General features: G+C 43.8%; 2 protein-coding genes across 18 annotated transcripts in view; both read left to right on the forward strand.

Annotated features, from left to right (window-relative positions):
• Window positions 1–16615, forward strand: part of LOC109639124 (supervillin-like) — a 35060-nt gene extending 18445 nt beyond the window's left edge. For 9 of the 15 annotated variants that reach the window (XM_069511199.1, XM_069511200.1, XM_069511189.1 and 6 more), the window contains 26 exons: window positions 533–1232; window positions 2633–3143; window positions 4204–4336; window positions 5019–5075; window positions 5916–5993; window positions 6510–6657; window positions 6930–7025; window positions 7171–7251; window positions 7473–7650; window positions 7896–8074; window positions 8362–8517; window positions 8728–8864; window positions 9254–9401; window positions 9497–9642; window positions 10281–10456; window positions 10593–10740; window positions 11059–11338; window positions 11546–11697; window positions 11784–11889; window positions 12247–12454; window positions 12542–12675; window positions 12954–13109; window positions 13254–13397; window positions 13571–13692; window positions 13798–13953; window positions 15734–16615. In XM_069511199.1, the coding sequence (XP_069367300.1) occupies window positions 533–1232; window positions 2633–3143; window positions 4204–4336; window positions 5019–5075; window positions 5916–5993; window positions 6510–6657; window positions 6930–7025; window positions 7171–7251; window positions 7473–7650; window positions 7896–8074; window positions 8362–8517; window positions 8728–8864; window positions 9254–9401; window positions 9497–9642; window positions 10281–10456; window positions 10593–10740; window positions 11059–11338; window positions 11546–11697; window positions 11784–11889; window positions 12247–12454; window positions 12542–12675; window positions 12954–13109; window positions 13254–13397; window positions 13571–13692; window positions 13798–13953; window positions 15734–15820 (4617 nt within the window). In that variant the 3' untranslated portion in view covers window positions 15821–16615. Of the gene's footprint in view, window positions 1–532; window positions 1233–2632; window positions 3144–4203; window positions 4337–5018; window positions 5076–5915; window positions 5994–6509; window positions 6658–6929; window positions 7026–7170; window positions 7252–7472; window positions 7651–7895; window positions 8075–8361; window positions 8518–8727; window positions 8865–9253; window positions 9402–9496; window positions 9643–10280; window positions 10457–10592; window positions 10741–11058; window positions 11339–11545; window positions 11698–11783; window positions 11890–12246; window positions 12455–12541; window positions 12676–12953; window positions 13110–13253; window positions 13398–13570; window positions 13693–13797; window positions 13954–14282; window positions 14305–15733 lie in introns of all 15 variants that reach the window. The other 6 variants (XM_069511191.1, XM_069511204.1, XM_069511194.1 and 3 more) reach the window with 5 other exon arrangements.
• A 638-nt stretch (window positions 16616–17253) lies between these two features.
• On the forward strand, window positions 17254–20922 carry LOC109646770 (acyl-coenzyme A thioesterase 1-like). Of its 3 annotated transcripts, none has more exons than XM_020112554.2 (4): window positions 17254–17365; window positions 18520–18982; window positions 19253–19455; window positions 19582–20922. In XM_020112554.2, exons 2-4 carry the CDS (start codon window positions 18526–18528, stop codon window positions 20191–20193), a joined length of 1272 nt encoding a protein of 423 aa, XP_019968113.2. In that variant the 5' UTR covers window positions 17254–17365; window positions 18520–18525; the 3' UTR covers window positions 20194–20922. The 3 variants fall into 3 exon arrangements, with proteins under 3 accessions (XP_019968113.2, XP_019968105.2, XP_019968098.2); XM_020112546.2 differs by having other exon boundaries at window positions 17358–17818; XM_020112539.2 differs by having other exon boundaries at window positions 17360–17495.
• The last annotated feature ends 395 nt before the right edge of the window (window positions 20923–21317 follow it).

Here is a 21317-nt window from a genome sequence, read left to right on the forward strand (position 1 = left end):
TTGAGCATCTTACAAATGGCTGCGTTGTTGCACTGAACATTGAAGAAAACTACAACTCTGCTGCATACAGTAACTATTGGAGAAGATTCACATATCATTATACAGTAAAATAATATGAAAGCTTATATAAAGACAATAGTGTTGTCTGCCTTTGTCTTAGAGATCTCATTATTATTCATACTTATTGAATATTGACAATATATCACATTATAAGTGCATTAGTATTGTGTGATAACATACAGTTCCAATTTTAAATGTAGCTACTGTTCCTTGCACAGGGATACAGCAACAGTATATGTTAAAGTGAATGTTACTTATTTATTCATGTTAATAACTTATTCAGGAATCCCTGCTTTTGTGATTAAAATGGTTTATGAGTGATACATCTTACATATTTACAAGTGTCTGTGCTTCTTGCTGCCATTTTGTGGATGACAGAGTTGCTAAAGAAATGCGACTTCATCCCTTTTGCGCCTCTGTTGTGATTCTATCCATCCTGACTTTTCTGACACGTCTCCTGCTGTTCCTACAGCTGAAGAACGGAGGCGAGATCAAAGTGGAGCCTTTGTCAGCGTCCCTGGTTCGATCTGTGGCAGCAGTCACCTCCCAAGCGGCTGTCTCCACGGTAACCATTAAGCCAGGCAGCAGCAGTGTTGGTGACGATGACGGCCTCCGTCCAGGGAAGTCCACCGCCATCCCCTATATCCCTGCCCAACAACAGGCTTCCAGCAACACCAGCAGCCACCAGGAGAGAGCGCTAAGGTATTTCTCCATGACCCAGAGCGGGGACCCTGGCCACCCTGAGCCTGAGCTCACCTCCTCCCCTCTCCTCCCTGAGAGCCACGAGAGAGTGGGGGCTCCTCCTGCTCCCATCTCCACTGCTGGTCACAGGCAGCAGAGGGAGACTGTGGAGGAGGGCTGGAGGCAGCAGCAAGAGGAGGAGGTTAGGGGGAGACGGCAGGGAGGAGCTTCAGAAGACAGCCAAGGCGGCAACATTAAGGAGAGGCTGCACTCCCCCGACAAGGACTGGGACGGCAGGCAGCAGCAGCATCCCCAGCATCAGCACCCTGCCGAGCCCTCTTTGTGGAGGGGCGAGTCAGAGCCTCTGTCCAGCTGGAGAGCTGCAGACAGAGATCCAGAGGGAGGAGGAAGAGGAAGCTACCTGAGAGAGGCTGCAGCCGTTCACAGCTCCTCCACACGGGAGCAGGAGAGGAGCCAGGCAGCCGTCTCAGGTAAGAGGATGCTCTGATAACTTAGACAGACAAGAGATGGAGAAAAGGAGAACAGATAATGGAATGAAAGCTACAGCTGAGGCCACAGAGAGGTGTGTGATGGTTAAAACAGAGAGGACAAAAAAGAAGAGACAGAGAGGGAGTGTCAAAATAGAGAAAGGCAATGTCTAGGGAAGGGGCAGCTTTCATTATCCTCATTGTCTTATGCAGCATGCTCCCACGCATGATTGCTTTCTGCACACACACATACACACTCATACACACACACAGACTTTTCCCAGCTGGGGGTATTTGATTTGGCTCACACAGACAGAGAGGGTGTGTGTGTATGAAGGAGAGAGAGAGAGACGTCTCAGTCTGCATCTAATTAGCATATTTTTCCATGCATTTGCCTCGTGGCTCCCTTTGTCTGGAGGAAGCTCCAGGAAGCTGTTTCCTGACGTGCTGATGGTCAGTGGACACACAGCAAAGATCTCTCCACTGAACTGTGACTGTCATGGCAAAAGGGGCTGCGGTCCACTTGCACCAGATCACGCTCGTGCTCATAGTACAGTATAATAGGCCTGACCTGTTTTTATGTGCTAATGCAGAATGTGTCCAGGGGTGGTCTTTTCCCATGCATGCACACAAATAGTACACAGAGATGAAAGCACTCAGTGAGAGAGTCCAGAACAATTGGCTGGCACTTATATGAAGCAGGTAGAGGACAGAAAGGACACAATGGAAGCCTTGTCTGCAGGCTGTTCTCTATTTACTCCTGCATGGGTAGATTTTAACCAAAGTTTGGTCCATTACACTATGGCATCATGAGGTTGGGAGGACTTGCACTGATTTACACAGATTCCCTGTCACTCATCACTGCAGGCCTAACACCAACCCTTACCCTGACGTTAGCAAAAGACTAACAACTTAGATGACGATGAGAAGGTTTTACTTTTTTCATAATAGAAGAGTCCCTTGATTTGGTCAGATTTATGTCCACATGCACACTGTAATACAGACACATACACAGACACCTTAGCAGCTGGCACTGTACGGCTTTAATTACAGTTTTCCTACTAGGCATGTGTATGCATGTGTTTAAGGTATACTGGTTGCACAGGGGATTTCAGTAATCTGATATCGATCTGTGTACATTGGTAAATGTGCACATGTAAGTTAATGTCTCCAGACATCCATACTATATAATCATGGACATGTCTGAGATGCCTTTGTCCGCATGTTTGGATCCAAAATGATATCAAAGATTTTGCATATTTTTTATTTATACAATACATAAAAAACATTAAAGATGCTGCAACTTTGGAGAATTTCTGTCAAAAGTTTAAAATGGATGCGATGGAACAATCAAAATCAATGTTATGTTTAAATTTTGAGAATAGTGCATCATTTTCTTTCAGATCATTCTGCACCACTGAGGCCAGTGGTAGCTAAAGTATCATCCAGGACAGTGTCTCACGTGTCAAGCAGCCAGCAGCAGCAGCAAACCATAAACCAGCCTCCTCAGACTCTCCCGAAACCCTTCACACAGCAGCCTCTTGCAACCCAGCCCAAACCAGCGTCGATCATCCAGCCCCAACCGTACTCCCAGCACTCCCAGCCCCCACCAACATATCCGAAACCTTTCACCCAGTCCCCTCAAACTCAGCCCAAACCTCAAGGATTCGTCCAGCCTCTTCCTAAGCCATACCCACAGACAGTCCCCCAGCCTCTGCCCAAACCTCAGGTTCCTCCACAGACACCACCCAAGCCCCAGTCCTTCCCCAAGGCCCTGGTTAAGTCCCAGTCCCTGCCCCTAGACCACAGCGACGACAGACACAGTGTCCATTCTGGAGATTTACTGTCCCCCACAGACTCCGGAGATCAACTGTCTGACGGCATGTCCTCCAAACAGATGTCCATCAAGGAGAGGTGAGTGGTGATGGAAGCTGTATTGTACTGTACGATTCTCAAGTAAAATCTGGTGCATCGATCCGGTTTAAAAAAACAAATGAGTAACTAGTGCAGCGCTCAGTAGAGCTCATACCTCCGCCAAGGCCAGAAAATCCTGCATATGATTGTTGAGTTCTGGGTGAATTATAAAAGTGAGAAAAAAAGAAAGGAAGTGGTTTAATATCTTAAATGTTTAATTTGTCATTATAGTGCTAAACCATGGAAAATAAAGATATGTACATTATTCCCTGAAAAATATATGGAAATCCTGGATCCACCAATTTCTTTCTGGAGGTGAGAGAGATTCATTTTTAGCATCACTGCCGGAACAGACCTGCACAGACCGGAGAAATCCTCTGTGATTTAGTGGCTGCGTCTTAATGTCCTCATTTCTGCCCTGTCCACAGTCTCCACACTGAAGCAGCAGAGATGATGACATACTTTCTTTTACCCCTCAGCCATCAGTTCTCTTCATGCTGTCTGGACGCCTTTTTTAACAGTCATGTTCACTGCAGAGCAAAAATCTGACCTGGTTTTTCAGCCATGAAGGTTTTTTTTTTTCCCTTAATGGAAATGTTAATGGAGTAACGACCGAAGTCAGATTCAGCCATTTTTATATGAAATTTGAAATAACAATCACATTCAAACAAATATCACTGAGCCTGTCAGTGGTTTTCAAACCAATTACATAAAAACACTTTTGTGGCACAATAAACAATTTATTTTTCCTTACTGGTTTTAAATATCATAACTTGCAAACATTGTGAAATTTTATATTAAATAGATTTAAATAAATAAAATTAAAAAAAGGAATCCTTTTACGTACAGATATTTCTTGATCAGTGTGTTCTTCATACTTTGGGTATTCTCTAGATTTACATGGCTATGATATCAGCTGAGCTAAGTGTTTATGCAGAAGAATAAATCTCCACCTTGTAAACAAAAGCATGATCAGGGTGCAGACATTAAAATAATCAAATCAAGTGTAGGTCAACAGGGATTGTAATAGGCTTGTATTCTTCTTTCTGTCTTCTGTCAGAGTGGCTCTGCTGAAGAAGAGCGGTGAGGAGGACTGGAAGAACAGGATCAATAAGAAGCAGGAAACGGTGAAAGTGGCATCTGATGAGCAGCCGGCTCAGGTGTGGGAGACGGAGCAGACCTGCGATAAGACGGTCAGTCTCCACAAACTGCATTGTCAATAAAGGACACCTTTTAATCAAATTCATGTGCTCCCACAAGTTTATATAGTCACACACACACACACGCATGTTTTTGTGGGGCTTGTGTTGTACATCCCTGAATAAAAGTGCCCTGAACACCAGCGCCACATTTCAACCCCCATCCTCCACGTTTGCCAGGCCAGCTCCAGTCTTATGCTCTTTTAGCAAAGTGCTCCTTTCATTCCCCTTTTAGTCCCTGTGTTGTTTGAGCCCAGTGCAGCACCTTTAGACTGTAAACACTAAAACATAAGGGACAGTTGACTTGTAGAATTCTAAGTTGTTTAGGAATAAATAGATAAATTATCTTTTACATGAACATCAGGAAGTGATAACTTTGAAAGCACATTTCACTGAGATAAATTATTCCAGGAACTCTTTCCTGTGTTTATTTCCATCAGTCTTAGTTTTGAGTGAAATCTATAAACTTAGAGAACGTTTGATTTGAGGATTTTGGTGTCTTTGTTTCCCGCAGCTCATTTACCTCACATTAGTATTCTGCAGGGCGACACTGCCTGTTTAAAGCCTGGATGGTAATCCTCCAGGCACTCTCACTCCTAAACACATTAAAGCAACAATGGCTACCTCCCCCCCTTCTCCCTCTCACTGAGTACTTCCCCTGTTTTTAACCCCTCAGAAGGAAGAGGTGGTCGTTCAAGACTACTCTGCTGTGTCCGTGTCCGAACAGCTCTGGGTAAGAAACGTTAGCAGCCGAGCACCGACCCTAAACCAATCTGCTTCACAGGTGTTGTCCAGCCACACTTCTGTTTGGATGCTGTGTGAGGCTGTTTGCTTCTTGTGAATCTCTGCCTCCAGTCTGAGACGCTGCTCTCTGAAGCTGCAGGATTGGAGTTGTTTTGCTGATTCTATCTCAAAGGGTTAGGGTTTGTAAAGCCTCTTAATCTTCAGTTGAAACCCTTCTCCTATTATATGGTATCATTTTACTCCAGATATTTGTACCTGAATGATTGAGACAAACTTTCTATATCATTATCCTGTTGTAGCCACACATTTCCACATCAGTTAAAGAAAGAAATACAGTTTCATAAGAGATTAATCATAAGAAAAGTGAATATTAATCCTAATTTTCCACATTTCTTACTTTCTCACAAAAGTCTCCAAATTTAAAAGAGCAGTTTCCAGATGCACAGACCACAAAGAACATTTCTGAAAGACAGAGTCAGCACTTTATTTCCTAACATAGTGTAGATCTGAGGTGGCATGAAATAATTACTAACAGTTTGCACCTTGGTGGCTATTAACAATTTCAGGTTCCTTTAATTTTATGCTTCTTTGATTTGAGCTGGCATTTCTTTATTTTGAAAAGCTTTTGTAACTTCTTAAAGATACAGTAACACATCTATGAACTTATTTAAATGAATGATAAACCTTTAGTAGTACAGCGAGTTCCCAGTTTCTAGCTTCAGACTTTTCACCTTTGCATCCATCCCCTTTCTTCCATCATCTGCATGTTCATATTTTTTTTCTTCCATTTCCTCTCTTCCACTTATTCGCCCAACTCTGCATCCTCCAGGAACCCGTCTTCTCCTCCACCTATTCTCCTCCTATCTCACTTGGCCACAAGTGTCAGTATATTGAGCATCACAGTCAGGTAAGGACATGCGCCTGACACGCTCCAATGGGCTGCATGTGCTGGCGTTTTATTTTCCCTGCTTGGTTTGCGGCTGCCCTGATGAAGGGCACTATCTGAGTTGTTGAGATTGATTCGATTTCGACAGCATGAGTAGAGTTCAGCGTGCATCCATCACTTTTACTGTGGAGTAGTGAAGATTATGGAAGGACGTGTACCCAGCACGCTTCAATGCATCAACTCATTTTATATCTGCTCGGTTTGATGCTATTACCACATGAATAATTGCTTCAGAGTGAACGGAGGAGTCACATGAAGTTATAGTGACTGTGTCAGAAGGGATGTACTTCATTTAGTGTTGTATAGTAGATGCTGTGCTGTTTGGAAGCTTCTGATTTAGCTCCATGTTTTCCTTTTTAGGTTTTTAAACCTATCAAATAACTCCAACCGAGAGTTTTTGCATGCAAGACGTGGCACTTTAAGTTAATAATCGCTGAATCGTCTGATCATTTGTCTGATTTCCTCTCGTCCCTGCAGAAGATGGGAGAGGATATTGAGGCTCAGATGACCATTGAGGAGAGGAAACAGATGATTTCCACTCGTGAGGATGCCTGGAAGATGAAGGGCAGAGGAGCAGCCAACGACTCCACCCAGTACACGGTGGCTGCACGTATGGTGAAGAAAGGTCAGTGCACGAAGCTGCTGTTACCGACGCTCACTGAAGAGAGCAGGGTTTCAAAATGTCACTGGGTATGATGATCTGTAGAAATCCTACACTGTTTATAAATTTGAACAATATGACAGCTCCCCCCCACAAAAAAAAGTACGTTAATGATTCTATTCTATTTCAACACTCACTTAAACACACTTTATTAATATATATTTTGTGTAAATATCTCTCAGATATTTTTGTCGAATGTTGTTTCTCTTGTGAATTTCTGTCCTTTGCGCCTGCAGGCCTTGCAGCCTCCTCCTCGGTTATCAGTCCCATCCTGTCACCAGTATCCACCAAACTCAAGAGCAACATGCCGGCTGTCAGCAAACCACAAGAGGGTGAGAGTGATTAGCTTGTCCTGTGAAAAAAAACCCCTGTCATTCAAGCTTTTCACTTGCACAGTACTTATCCAGATTTAGTTAAAGCCAAAAAAAACATTTCAAAAATAACTTAAAACGTCACCAAATTTTATTTTAACTGCAGAAATTGAGGCTCGGCCTGAAATGGAATCGGATAAGAAGCTTGACAAGTTGGAGAGCTTCTTGGGACGTCTGAATAGCAAAGGTTTGTACTTCGATCATTACTTTGAGCTCATATTTCTGTTAAACACAATTTTCATGTCATCCTCAACTGCGTAGAGTCTGTAAAGTTTTAATTTATTTATTCAATTAGGTTTTAGCTTAACATTAATTTTCATTCTCTGGTCTGTTTCATTTGTGCTTATTGAATTTCTCATTGCATTAGTGTCTAATCTTGTTTCTCTCTTGTGATTCTCTGTTGATCAGTGGCAGGTCTGCAGGAAACAACAATAACAGTGACTGAGAAGGCGGTGAAGGAAGTGATGAAGCTGGACGACGAAATCTTCTCCAAGTTCTACAGACGCGTTGCTGAATTTCCACGCATGCCCACCAGGATCGAGATCAGCGAGGACTTTGATAGCATCTTCGGCTCTCAGGGACCCAAGTAAGAAAATGGAAAATCATCTAATGAGGCTAAAGTACAAATATAACCGAATATATAGAACTTGAATTAAAAAGATAATATTATTAAAGCTGTGAAATGCTCCTATCGGCCAATTTTATCTGCAAATTGATAAAAAATCTGTCGTATTCCAGTTTTAAACCAACAATCAGTTTAGATGAGCTCAGCAAGCAACATTTTTGTCCACTTTGCATTATCCTCATCCATCTGCTCCGCACCCTCACCAGGTTGACTTCAGCCATGGTGCAGCACAAGCGGTCTGTGCGTCCATCCAGGAACGTCCAGTCGTCCAGAAACCCTCTGAAGATGCTGGCGGCCAGGGAGGACATCAGACACGAGTACACTGAGCAGAGACTCAACGTGGCTCAGCTGGAGAGCAAGAGGATGAAGGCTGAGAAGAGTGAGTGTGAGGACGACACTGTGTGTTTATGTCCGTGTCTAGGGGAGAGAGCCAGAAACAGTCGGTGTTGAAAACTCTGCTAGAATCTTTTGTTTTTAATAAAAACTCTCAGTGGTAAAAAATGTTTTTACATCTTACAAGATATTAACCATCTATTTGATTGATATATACATTGACTCACACTGTAGCAGTGTTTACAGTAGGAATCTTATTGCTTTTATTTTATTTTTCTAAATTGTTTTGTTCCAGCTGCAGAACTATATTTTGTAAAACTCTGTCCTGTCTCTTTGCAGTGACTAAAACCTCAGAGTACTCTGAAGCTGCTCTGGCAGGTCTGGCCAGTAAAGAAAACTTCAGCAGCGTGAGTCTCCGCAGCGTCAACATCTCGGAGCAGATGTCTAACAACAGCGCTGTGCCGTATAAGAACCTTATGCTGATGCAGGTTAAAGGTAAACACACAAACTCTGTTGATCGTTAGCTGCAGTTAATTGTTGTGATTGTCATCGTTTGAGGCTCCTTTCACTGCGAATACATTTACACGTGGGATACGACTAATCGCTGATAAGAAGATGTCGTCCATGTTATGTTTTTAAACATAGAAAGAAACTATTCATGGAAAAAACAACTTAACATTATTTATGATGAATTTGCTTTTCCAGGTCGTCGTCACGTTCAGACCAGATTAGTCGAACCGAGAGCGTCTTCGCTCAACAGCGGAGACTGTTTCCTGTTGGTGACTCCAGATCACTGCTTCGTCTGGATAGGAGAGTTCTCAAATGTGATCGAGAGGGCGAAGGTGAGCGCTGTGCTGGTATCATAGACAAACTGTGACGGATAAAATACGAATTTTTGATTTGTGTCTGTGAAGCACACTGCCGCAATATTTGCATTTGAAAAAAAAAGATGATTCATTCATGATTCCCTGCACACACACACACACAAGCACACACACACACACACACATATGCCCAGGAGTGATCGCCCATCAAAACTTCCTCCTCCACAGTTCTTCCATTAAGAAGGAAGTCCTTACACTCACTCTATAATACATAACAAATATTATTTTTCTCTCTGTATTCATGCATTAATATTAAACAGGATACATGTCAGTCCACTGTTCCTTTATCAATCAAGAAACATCGAATTTCAGCTTCCTCTCCCTGCGTCTTTATTTCTTGCCTGCAGGCGATAGATTTGGCCACTTTTCTCCAAACAAAGAAGGACATGGGCTGCAGGGCAAACCAGGTGCAGACTGTCGAGGAAGGAGTCAACCCACAGGGTCCAGACCACCAGCACTTCTGGACGATCTTAGGAGGACAGTCGGCTTATCAACGTAAGTTTGAAGCCTTTGCTCCATAGTCATTTTTATGGTCCTCCTGTTTTTCTGATTGTCGCTTCATGGCTTTTTATATTCTAATCGTGCCGCAGCTGCGGGTCCACCAGAGGAGGATGAGCAGTTTGAAAACGCCATCGTGGAAACCAACTGTATCTTCAGGCTGCTGGACGACAAACTGGTTCCTGATGATGAAGAGTGGGGGAAGGTCCCTCACAACTCTCTGCTGGCGTCCAAAGAGGTCTGTGGGACTGTGTTTGTCTCGAGGTCAAAAATGTCAACAGAAAATACCTTTTTATAACGGGGCACGTTTCAGCTTTGCTTTTACTCGCACCTTGATTGGTCTGAGAGGAAGTCGGTCCTCTGTATTTTAATTATTTCTATCAACACTAGAGCCAAATGCAATTCAGTACTTTGCAATGTAATAACATTGAACATGATTCATACAGTTGTATCCCCTCAAACTGTCTAATTAGACTACGTGGTGATGGACTGTATCTAAGGTAACAGACTCTGATCATGAGAGTATTTTCGTGGGTTTTTTCCAAGGAGCTCTGAGCTTCGAGCAGGTTTTAATTTTTTGTCGAGTGCCTCCTACATCCATCTGTGCAACTGTAAGGGGGCTGAGACCAGGGATGTCACAGTGTCTACTCTGCATATGAATGATGGATCATCACAGGCTGTCTGTGATTTGTTTCTATATTTTCTTATTTAGAATCCTGCTCATTTGAATCATGTACTAACATGTAGTGTAGATGAGTCTTGCTTACAAATGAGAAGAAATCTGTGTTTTAATTAACATGTAGCTCATGTGACCGTTCTTAAAACTGCAACAGCCGCACAGTGTTTGTTAATTGTTTCCTGTTGTTGCCGCTGCAGGTGTTGGTGTTTGACTTTGGCAGTGAGGTGTACGTGTGGCACGGTAAGGAGGTGACTCTCGCCCAGAGGAAAGTGGCCTTCCAGCTCGCCAAACACCTCTGGAACGGTACGTTTGATTACACCTGCTGTGACGTCAACCCACTCGACCCCGGCGGCTGCAACACACTCATACCCAGGTGAGATTACACACACGGGCTTTTATCATGTTTGAGGTTGATGTTATATAAAATTAAAATTCCCTTCCCTAACTAACTCAAGTCAAATCATGCTTTCTCTTCTTCTTTGCGTCTGTTTTTGTTTAACCCACCACAGAAAGGGCCAGGGCCGTCCTGATTGGGCGATATTTGGCAGGCTGACAGAGCACAACGAGACAATCTTGTTCAAGGAGAAGTTCATGGACTGGACGGAAACGAAGGCGGTGACTCCAAAGGAAGGCGGCGAGCTGGTACCTGAGCAGAAGGTGCAAATCCAGCGCTTGTGTCACAAGAATAATCAGTTTAATTACACAAGTCACACACATCAGAGACCCATCTGCTTAACTATTTATTAAACTGTGGCTCACAGTCAGTGTCAGCTCATGCGGCCAGGAACAGTTTGTTTCATACGGGAACTGGAAAAAGAAGAAGACAGGACATGTCTGTGTAAATTCTGGACAAAGCTTCATAGAGAAACATGAAAATCCCTCATTCTGCCTGTTGCAGCAGATCTTTTACTTATAAATATTCATAATATAATAAATCCTATCTACACTAACCCTAACCCTGGTTGTCATTCCCAGGAGGCCCCGGGGCGAGAGTGCCGGCCCTACGACGCCACCCTGATGCTACCCGTCCTCCAGTCGTCCATTTCCACCATCTTGGACGGAGTAAACGTGGGCCGTGGTTATGGTCCGGTGGAGACTGAGGACCACATGAGAATCCAGGAGCTCAGCACGGTGTCGGTGGACGTCTGGCACATCCTGGAGTTCGACTACAGCCGCCTCCCACGCCAGAGCATTGGTCAGTTCCACGAGGGAGACGCCTACGTGGTCAAGTGGAAGCACATGGTCAGCACCTCAGGTTCGTGACAAAGTATTTACGCTCCACCTCTGATTCATAATGTGATCCTGCATTCAAATCAAAACAAAGTCATTCTTACCACGTTAGAGAAATGTAACAAGTGCTGAGTTTTGATTTTGTCATTGATCATAATGTTTATTTTTTGGCAAACTAGAATAGCGCTCGGTCGAGCACATATCTTATATCTGTTGTGCATGTGTGTTCCAGTTGGCCGCAGACAGAACCCCGAGGCGAGGAGCACCGGACCGGGGAAAGAGAAATGCTGCTATTTCTTCTGGCAGGGCCGACACTCCACCGTCAGCGAGAAAGGGACCTCAGCCCTGATGACGGTGGAGCTGGATGAGGAGAGGGGAGCACAGGTAAGATGATGAGGCTTCTCACCAGAGTGAGTGTAACCTGATGTTGAACATCTAAACTTTCATAATCCATGTCGCGTGTGTTACAGGTTCAGGTGCAGCAGGGGAAGGAGCCTCCGTGTTTCCTTCAGTGCTTCAACGGAGGGATGATCATCCATGCTGGCAAAAGGGAGGAGGAGGAGGAGAACACTCAGAGTAATTATTTCAACTCCAATTTTTTGATCTGCAAGAGAGGGGACAGGGCGGAGGATGATTCAGTCCGTAAAATACACAGATTCATTATTTTGAACCAGTTTAGTTATTTTTTAAGACGCCAGTTTTAACAGAATAGAATCTAAAAAAATGATGTCTTAATGGATTAAGTTCATTATAATTTTAATGAAATGTCTATTATGGATCATCTGTTGTAATTAGATGTGTTTAAGAGAAGTCCGACAATTCTGCAGCAGTTTAAATTAAATAAAACAAAGTAGAAATTCAGCACAGCAGAGTCAGACGACAGGTTTTTATGTTGTGATACCGAGTGACTCATATTCACTGATCTGTGTTTAGGTGACTGGCGTCTGTACTGTGTCCGGGGCGAGGCTCCGGTGGAAGGCCACCTGCTGGAGGTGGCGTGCCACTGCAGCAGCCTGCGCTCCAGAGCCTCCATGATCTTGCTGAACATCAACAAGGCCATCATCTACCTTTGGCACGGCTGCAAGACGCAGCTTCACACTCGCGGCGTGGGAAACACGGCTGCACTCAAAATCAAAGAACAGTGAGTTTCATAAGCAGGGACGTTTGGCCTCTGATCATGACGGCTGGGTTTCATGACGCCTCATGTTTTCCCTCCTGTTGCTCTCAGGTGTCCTCTGGAAGCAGGTCTCCATAGCAGCAGTAAGGTGACCATCCATGAGTGTGATGAGGGGGTGGAGCCTCCAGGCTTCTGGGAGGCTCTGGGCAGAAAGGACAGGAAGGCGTACGACTGTATGCTGCAAGGTGCACGAAACCGTTTCAGTGTGTCACTGATAGACACAAGTCAACTCTCTTTTATTTACATGTCATGTCAAACAAAATGTGTCATCTGCTGAGTTTGAGCCACCTCTGATTCATCCTTGTTCCATGTTGCCGACACAGACTGAAGAGTCCTGTCAAAAAACATCCACTGATCATTTCTATCAGTTTTCAATTGAGTGACGAACAATGAACAGCTTCAGACCAGCAGTCGGAGGAATGAAGTATCTCGTTACATGCTGCTTTTCTGATTTTCTTTTCAGATCCCGGTAAATTCAACTTCACCCCGCGACTCTTCCAGCTGAGCAGCACATCTGGAGAGTTTGTGGCGACCGAGTTCTTCCACCTGTCCAGAGCTCCGGACCTGGTCAGCTCGCTGCCTTTCCTGCAGGAAGACCTGTACAACGCACCACAACCTGGTGAGACGCAAAAATGCCCAGCATGAGCTGTAAACCTTACTCTTACTTTGTGGATCACGTGGGGTCGATGAAACCGATGAATGTTCTGTACATTTCTGTAATTTACAAGGAAAGAGTAAAATTCATTCCTCCCTCCGATCGCAGCTTTGTTCCTGGTGGATAACTTCCATGAAGTTTACCTGTGGCAGGGTTGGTGGCCTCAGGACAGTGAGAACACCGGCTCGGCTCGTATCCGCTGGGACTCGGACAGGAAGTGTGCGATGGAGACCGTGCTGCAGTACTGCAAAGGTTTGGAAACGGAAATTAGCTGCATGATTGTTTGTAATATACTGTACACCACAAGATAATCACATTTAATTTATATTTCTTGTGACAGACGGATAAACATTCACATTCAAAGGCAAAGTCCAACACAGTTTAAGTTTGAGGTCAGAAATATTGTGATGTTTTTTTTCTCTCAGAGAGAAACGAGAAGAAACCTCAGAAGTCGTATCTGATACACGCCGGTCTGGAGCCACTCACCTTCACCAACATGTTTCCCAGCTGGGAGCACCGAGAGGACGTGGCTGAGATCACAGAGAGGGTCAGCAACACACACACACACACACAGATTTCACATGAACACATGGAGTCTCACTTGTCTTCACATCTGCTTCATACTTCTTATGTTGTCGTCTTGCGGCTGCAGGAAGCAGAGGTGTGTCACCAGATCATCCTGGTGGAGGACGTGTTGGCTCGGCTCAGTCAGAACACCTTCCCTCTGGCTCAGCTGCAGGGCCGGCCGCTCCCTGAGGGAGTCGACCCCCTCCGTCTGGAGCTCTACCTGTCCGACCAGGACTTTGAGGTCAGTGCTGTAACCCTGACAGACCGCTCGAATGATCCGTTATTGTTACATGGGCTCCCCCTGGACGTTCTCCAGACAGTTTAATGTGTGGACTTCAGTGCATGTCTGAGAGAAGTCATCAGCTCTTACAAACAATATGCTGCTGTAAAAAATAATCGATCGGTTGAAGCAGAGACACAGTTTGTCTGATGCAAAGCAAACATTTCAAACATCAAGTAAACAGAATAAGTTATTTTAAGCTAAAAGTATTCTGAGGTGTTTTTTTCTTCTAAATCTACTCATCTCATTCATATCATCCATGCTAACTCCATTTAACTCTCACTTTTCAGACCAAGTTGTAGGTGGATTCAGGTAAGAGGAGCCACCGGTGTGATTTTATCAACATCGCGACCTGTTCTTCTTTCCAGCATGTCCGCACTGTGTCTCTCTCCCTCACGTGATTTAAAAACTCTGATTCACTCTGTCACTCTCCTGTCTCTGAAGCGCGGTGCTGGTTGTGGAGGAACATTTTGCGCTCGACTGCACAGTTACGTCTAAAAACATCATCGCGATCAGTCTGACGGACGTGACGGTCGGTCAGGTCCTTTAAATCAGCTGCTGTCACAGAAGTTACCAACTTCTTCACACAGCAGATAACACATGATAAAGAAAAGGGCTGACACTTAGATTACACATAAATAAAATGTTAAATTAGATTGTAGTCACACATAACAAACCAAAAAGTTATTTTAAATTCTCTACATTTTTTTCAGAGCTGGAATAAAAAGTCAAACAAAGATGCTTATTGTCACATTGTGAAGCTCTGTAGTGACAAATTAAGTTGTTAAATATGTTAAAACAAAGAAAACTGCAATATTTTAAATACCTCTCAGTTGTTGCACAGGGTTTATCTGAACAGCTTTTTTATTCCAGAGTATCTCTTCAGTAACTTTGGGCTCTGGGAAGTTGTACTGAGGATTTTTTTTACTACTTCATTTAATGGCCAAAACAAATAAGTGACTATTTATGGGAATAATGAAAAGATTAGAATCTTTTTTTGAACAGATATTGTTATTGAATAATCTCAGCGATCAGCTGTTTCTTACAGGAACAACGAAGGTTTTCAATTAGATGTTTAAAGACACAGTTACGATGATTAAAATGTTTGATTGTGCAGCTGTAGTTCCTCTGTTCTCCTCAAGGTGTCTTCACTCAGCACCTTCAACTCCAGCACCTTCCTGTACCTGCACCTCTCTGCTGCTCTCTCTCTCTCCCTCTCTTTCTCTCTCTCTCTCTCACCCTCTCTCACCTCACTCACACACCACTTGTGATTCACCGTCACCTCAGACTGACTCACTCTGCCTGTGCAGCACAAAATGGAGGCATGAGACTGTTACACTGTCCTCACACAGAGGTTTACTCGGGTTTTGATGATTGTACGCTCTGACATTACACGCTTCTGTGTATTAGTACACAGACAGAAATATGCAAAAATAAACCCCCAAGGTTTTCATTCAAAGCATCTTTTCCAAATTGTCCTCTTAGTTTAATCTCAATGTTTTAAATTATCCTGATAAGAATAATATTTTTGTGATGTAAAGGTTTTAAAATATTACTCAAATAAAATCAAATGCCTCCAGAAAGTGTCCCGGTCCGATTAGCTGGAAAACACTGATTACAATGGTACAACTCACTGTCGGGAGTTTTTACCACAGTATACAGTCAAACACTCAAACACCAATACCTTCATCACGACATGTTTAAACTGCGTCATCTTTTGTTTTTTTCTCTTCCGTCACAGAAAGCTTTGGAAATGAGAAGAGAGGAATATGAAGGTCTGCCAGGGTGGAAGCAAGTGAACCTAAAGAAGGCCAAAGGACTGTTTTAAGATTTAACTGAAGACGGCGTGTGAAGCGGAGGAAGAGTGGACAGCACAGATGGAGAAACCGGAAGTGTCACATTAACCTTTAAAGTTGTAGCGTGAACCCGCGAGGACTCTGGTGACAGAAAACGTCACCGAGTCCTGAAGAGAGAAACTGAATCTGAGGAAAAACCTACACAAGCCCGGAGACGCACTCGCCTTGCTTATAGTCACGTTTTACTTCTCGACTTTGTTAAGTAACAAAACTAAACTCAAGTGGTTTAACCAAAGGTACAAACAAGCAGACGCCTTGCTCTGGTTCATACGTGGTGTGTCTTTGGAGTCTCCTCCAAACACTTAAGTCACCACTCGTGGACGCTCGGTGTCAGAGTGCCATGCTATGATTGTGTACGTATGTGTGTGTGCGACTGTATATAATGTTTGTAAGTGTGCGTACTGTTTATTTGTGTAAATGTGTGTTTAGATGCGTTTGTATTTATGTAAAAAAAAAAAACACAAAAAAAAACAACAATTGTGTCATGTCAGGTGTTTTATTTTGTCCACAGTGTCCGGATGCTGTCAGGCCGTGTAGGAAACTTGTGTCTCTCGACCGTGACGTGACTCTGACTCAGCAAGAGCAGAGTTGTAACTGAACGGTTTGACTTTGACGAGAGGAGACGCAGCAGCTCGGTGAATCAGAATGTATAGTGCCTTGCTTTTTGTGTACAGTTTATATACAGAAATTCTAGTCTGCATTTTTAAAGACTTTCTTTGTGATATAAGACATAGTGAAATAAATCACAATACGGCTCAAATCAAGAACTCTGGCTCTTCTGTGTCTCTTCCCACATACGTGCTCTTTCCCTGCATTAACACCGAAACTCCATTGGTCCATTGGCTCAGTGATGAAGGTTGTGGGTTTGAATCCTGCACCACAGGTCAGGCCCCCTCACTCAGGAGGATGGCATTATTCACCAAGGCCACTTGATGGAGACACAGGCTTTTATTCTGTGAGCAGAATAATTCTACTCAAACTATTGCAAAAGATTTTTAACAAACTCGTTGATCGTTAGTTTAAAACGGAAGCTGGAGGAAGTATCACTTTGATTTTGAAGGAGTGACCCACAAACCAGAAACATGCTGCAGATGTTAGAAGTAATATAACATCTGTATATATTATATAATAGATATATCTATATCTATCTATATATATATATATATATATATATATATAAAATAAGAAAGACATTTATACAACACGAACAGATGAATTATACTTCATGTTATTGTTATTTAAGTTCTCATGGAAAAAAATTGCTCATAATTTTTGTTTATTTACTTTTTTATGTATTAACTACTTATTAACTACATGACAAATATATATATATGATATATTTGTACTTAATATATAATGTGAATAACACATCTGTTAGTAAAATACTTCATTTCTTGTCAACACGTGAATATTCTCTGTCCATCGACTGGTGAAGCTGTTAGCATGTAGCTGTTAGCATGTAGCCTGCTTCGCCCCGGAAGTGATCAGCGGTCAGTATCAGCTGTGTTCACGAGCAGGTAAGAGAACAGACGTGTCTGTGTTGAACCGAAGGAAACAACAGACACGAGAAGCGTTTGGTTTCAGTCTGTGTGCTAATGCTAAGTCCACGTTCCCCTCCGTGTGCTGCGGGTTCTGATGATCAGCACGGTGAAGTTGAACTTATTTAACTTATTTAACTTATTAAACTAAACTCGAACGAGAGGAGTGCGGATGTTCGCTGGGTCAACGTCAGCTCCCTCAGGCTAAATGTTGAAAACCACATGTGCACAGTGTACACGGTGAAGAGAGGAAGTATCAGACAGTTGTAGAAACAGGAATATATTTGCAGTAAATCCTACGAACTGTGTACTTTGTGTTCTGAGTGTCACTGGTGTGTGTGGCTCAATAAAGTTTTATCTTAACAACACGTGAGTGAGTCAACTCTTCGCCATCCGGTCACAGCAAGAAACTTTTCACTCTAAAACCTCTGAGTGAGTTCAGTGTAACTAGGGCTGCAAAATTCCGGGAATTTTCAAAGTTGGAAACTTTCTATGGGAATTAACGGGAATAAATCTGAAAATTTACAAAATTGGAGGTTGGCCCTCGACAGGGAACTTAGATATAGTTGGGAAAATATATTGCAGCACAATCTTTGCTAAAACAACCAGATTCACTTCACGTGCACTCCTCCATCACATGCACATCTGATTTCAAGACCATTGAAGCCACACATTTGAGCCCGAGGACTAAAGTCAAGTCAGTTCTGATAATATTATGGGGTGAATATATTTGATCTATCATAGTATTGATGTGTAACTTTAAATAAGAATAGCAGCTAAATGTAAACTATTTTTCAATTCGTTGACCATTTAAGAGGCTACTCAACATTTTCGTTCACACAAGAAATAAAACTAAACTTCTACTTAAATCAACCTGTTGAAATGTTTTTTAAATTGTATTATTCTGCATGGATGTCTGCTTATGACAAAACAACGATATTTACATTTATATTTGGATATGATCCAGTTTGTTTAAATTACCCCCAATTTACAGTTAATTCCCATAATTCTCATGGAAAGTTTCCAATTTGGAATATTTCCAAAATTCCCCACCTTAAGTTCCCATGGAAAGTTTCCGCTCCCTTGCCACCCTAAGTGTAACTCATTTAAACTGTCAAACATCTTCGTTCCAGAGCACGATGGCCTCGCAGGTCAGACTGAGGCTGCTGCCCGGCACCAGGTGCTTGTTCGACGAGCCCCTCCAGGTGACGGTGGCCGGCCTGAGGTCTCGGCAGGTGGTCGCCCTGAGAGCCAGGTCGACGGACGAGAAGGGGGCGGTGTTCAGCTCCTCGGCCACCTACAGGGCCGACGGGAGCGGGGAGATCGACCTGGGCAGAGACCCCTCGCTCAGCGGCAGCTACGTCGGGGTCGAGCCCATGGGTCTGCTGCGGTCGATGGCGGCGGACACCGCGCACAAAAGGTTTCAGAAAACGAATTCACTGAACCCCCATGTGGTGAAGTTCTCTGTGCATGAGGTGGAGGGGGAGGGCAGGATGCTGGTAGAAGTGACCAATGAAAGGATTCTGATGGCGGACGGCGTCGGCAGGCGTCCTGTCAAAGAGGGGAACATTCGTGGATACCTGTTCACTCCACCTGGTTGGTCCATGCATCTGTCATACTTCAAATCAATCACTGAGGAAAGCTCAGATACTTTATTTTTAAATCACTAGATAGATAGATACTCGTTCTCTCGATTCATATGAAGCCGCATATTTTTAAAATGCAAACATATTTTACATCAGGGAATTTATTTTATTAGCAAATCAACGGAATAAACCGCTATTTTCTGATATGATAAAGTTATTAAGCTGTAATCTGATCTACTCATGTTGAGAAAACACTGAGGTGACGTCGTGTTTTCTCCAGGTGAAGGTCCGTTCCCCGCTGTGTTGGACCTGTACACGTTCGGCGGAGGTTTATCCGAGAAAAGATCGTCTCTGCTGGCCAGCCGAGGATTCGTGGTTCTGACCGTGGCGCTGTACGGACACGACGACCAGCCGAGGAACATCAAAGAGGTTCACCTGGATTATTTTGAAGGAGCGATTGAGTTTTTAAAAAAGCAAGATAAGGTGAGTTCTGTGGATCCTGATACTTTTGTGTACTTTTATGTGTTCAGCAGCTGCTGCTGCTCTGAAAGCCCTGCAGCTAAAAGCAGTTTCATTTTATAGCTTTACATTTTTAATGTTTTTCCACAGGTGGGCAGTAAAGGAGTTGGTTTAATATCCCTTTCGAAAAGTGGAGATCTTGCTCTTTCCATCGCCTCTTACCTGCCACATGTTGATGCCACAGTGTGGATCAACGGCTGCTGCGCCAACACAGTGTTACCCCTCTACTACAAGAAAGAAAAGATCCACCCTCCGTTACTGTTTGACGCCGAGAAGGTCATTGTCACCGAGTCGGGGGCCTGCATCACCAAGGACGCCATGCACAGCCCCTGGGCAGAGGAGAACAAGGCCACCTTGATCCCCATCGAACGGGCGAAGGGACGTTTCCTGTTCGTAGCTGCGGAGGCCGACCTCAACTGGGACAGCAAGGCTTACCTGGACGTGATGGTGGAGAGACTGAAGCGTCACGGGAAGGACAACTTTGAAAGTGTTAGTTACCCCGAGGCAGGGCACTACTTGGAGCCTCCTTATGGGCCTTACTGCCCCTCCAGCTTTCACGGGGTTATGGGTAAGCCGGTGGCGTGGGGGGGCGAGTCCAGGTCCCACGCGGCCGCTGAGGTTCACCTGTGGAAGAAGATCCAGGAGTTCTTCAGATCCCACCTGAGCTGTGACGGTGTCACACAGAATAAAGCCAAGTTATAGATGCGAAGACGTCAAACAAACATCCGGTGCCTGATCGTGCTGATGGTTTGTGTAACAACCATCTGTACTCGTTTGATGCAACTCCTCGTCTGTTAGCGAAGATGAGCGGTGATCGTTAACACGACGCTCCGACAGCCACAACTCCCGTGTGACTTCAATCGTTTTTCTTCTGATGATCTTCCTCCGTTTGCGCCCACACGTGAACTGTTGAACCTCTGCGTCACGTCTTTCATCTCCTCGCTTTGTTTAATCGCATCTTTTACCAAAGGAGAAGATTAAAGGAGACTTAGAGCGACCCAGTGTTCCGGCTGTGCCTTGAAATGATGCACCTGCATCATGACTCCGGCCGCAGCAGCAGAAATGAACATCGTCTCACCACGCAGCGGTCCACGTCTGACAGGAAATCCATCACGACGCCGTGTTAAACTGGGATTGCGGCCGCAGGCTCCTCGCGTACACGGCGTTTAAACTGCTGTATTTTTAATGAGGAAAAGGAAGCAGCGCGCAGGAAGTGGTGGTGAAAGTGGAAACAAATAGAACAAACTTCCTGACACTGAAACACGGTTTTTAAAGTGACAGTTTTCTAACACGTCTGGTTTTTCTCTCTTCTCGTCTGTTTCTTTGTGAAGATTTTGATTTTTGAAATAATCTGTTTGCTGATTAATCAACAGCCGCCACTAAGAACGAAAACTCACTCGTTCTCTTTTAAAATAAAATTTAACAAGCAAACCGTCCTCCTGTCATTCTTCTCCCTGTCGGATGTTGTCTTGAAAACCCCGTATCTGTCGTACTTAGATTTTAAATTTCGTTCATCAGGGTCTGAAAAGGTTTTAAATGTAACTTGTTAAAAGCTGCAGAAACTCTGCTGAGGAAGCTGCATGATTCTGCCCAGGTGCATTCAACTGTAAGGGCTGGATATATTTATATTTCTTCTTCATTTTCATCCTGCAGTTTTCTCCTGTGTTCAGTCAGAGCAGAAAACAGTGAGTCAGGTCTGGCCTGTTTATTTAAACTGGTTAAAATCACCAGGCCATCGTATAGTTAGGCTCCATACATGTCGTCCAACCTCTGGTTCTTATATATGTATTTATTTGGATGATTGTGTTCGATATGGAATCAGTTCT

This window comes from Paralichthys olivaceus, chromosome 16 (assembly GCF_024713975.1).
Source record: "Paralichthys olivaceus isolate ysfri-2021 chromosome 16, ASM2471397v2, whole genome shotgun sequence".
Classification (NCBI taxonomy): domain Eukaryota; kingdom Metazoa; phylum Chordata; class Actinopteri; order Pleuronectiformes; family Paralichthyidae; genus Paralichthys; species Paralichthys olivaceus.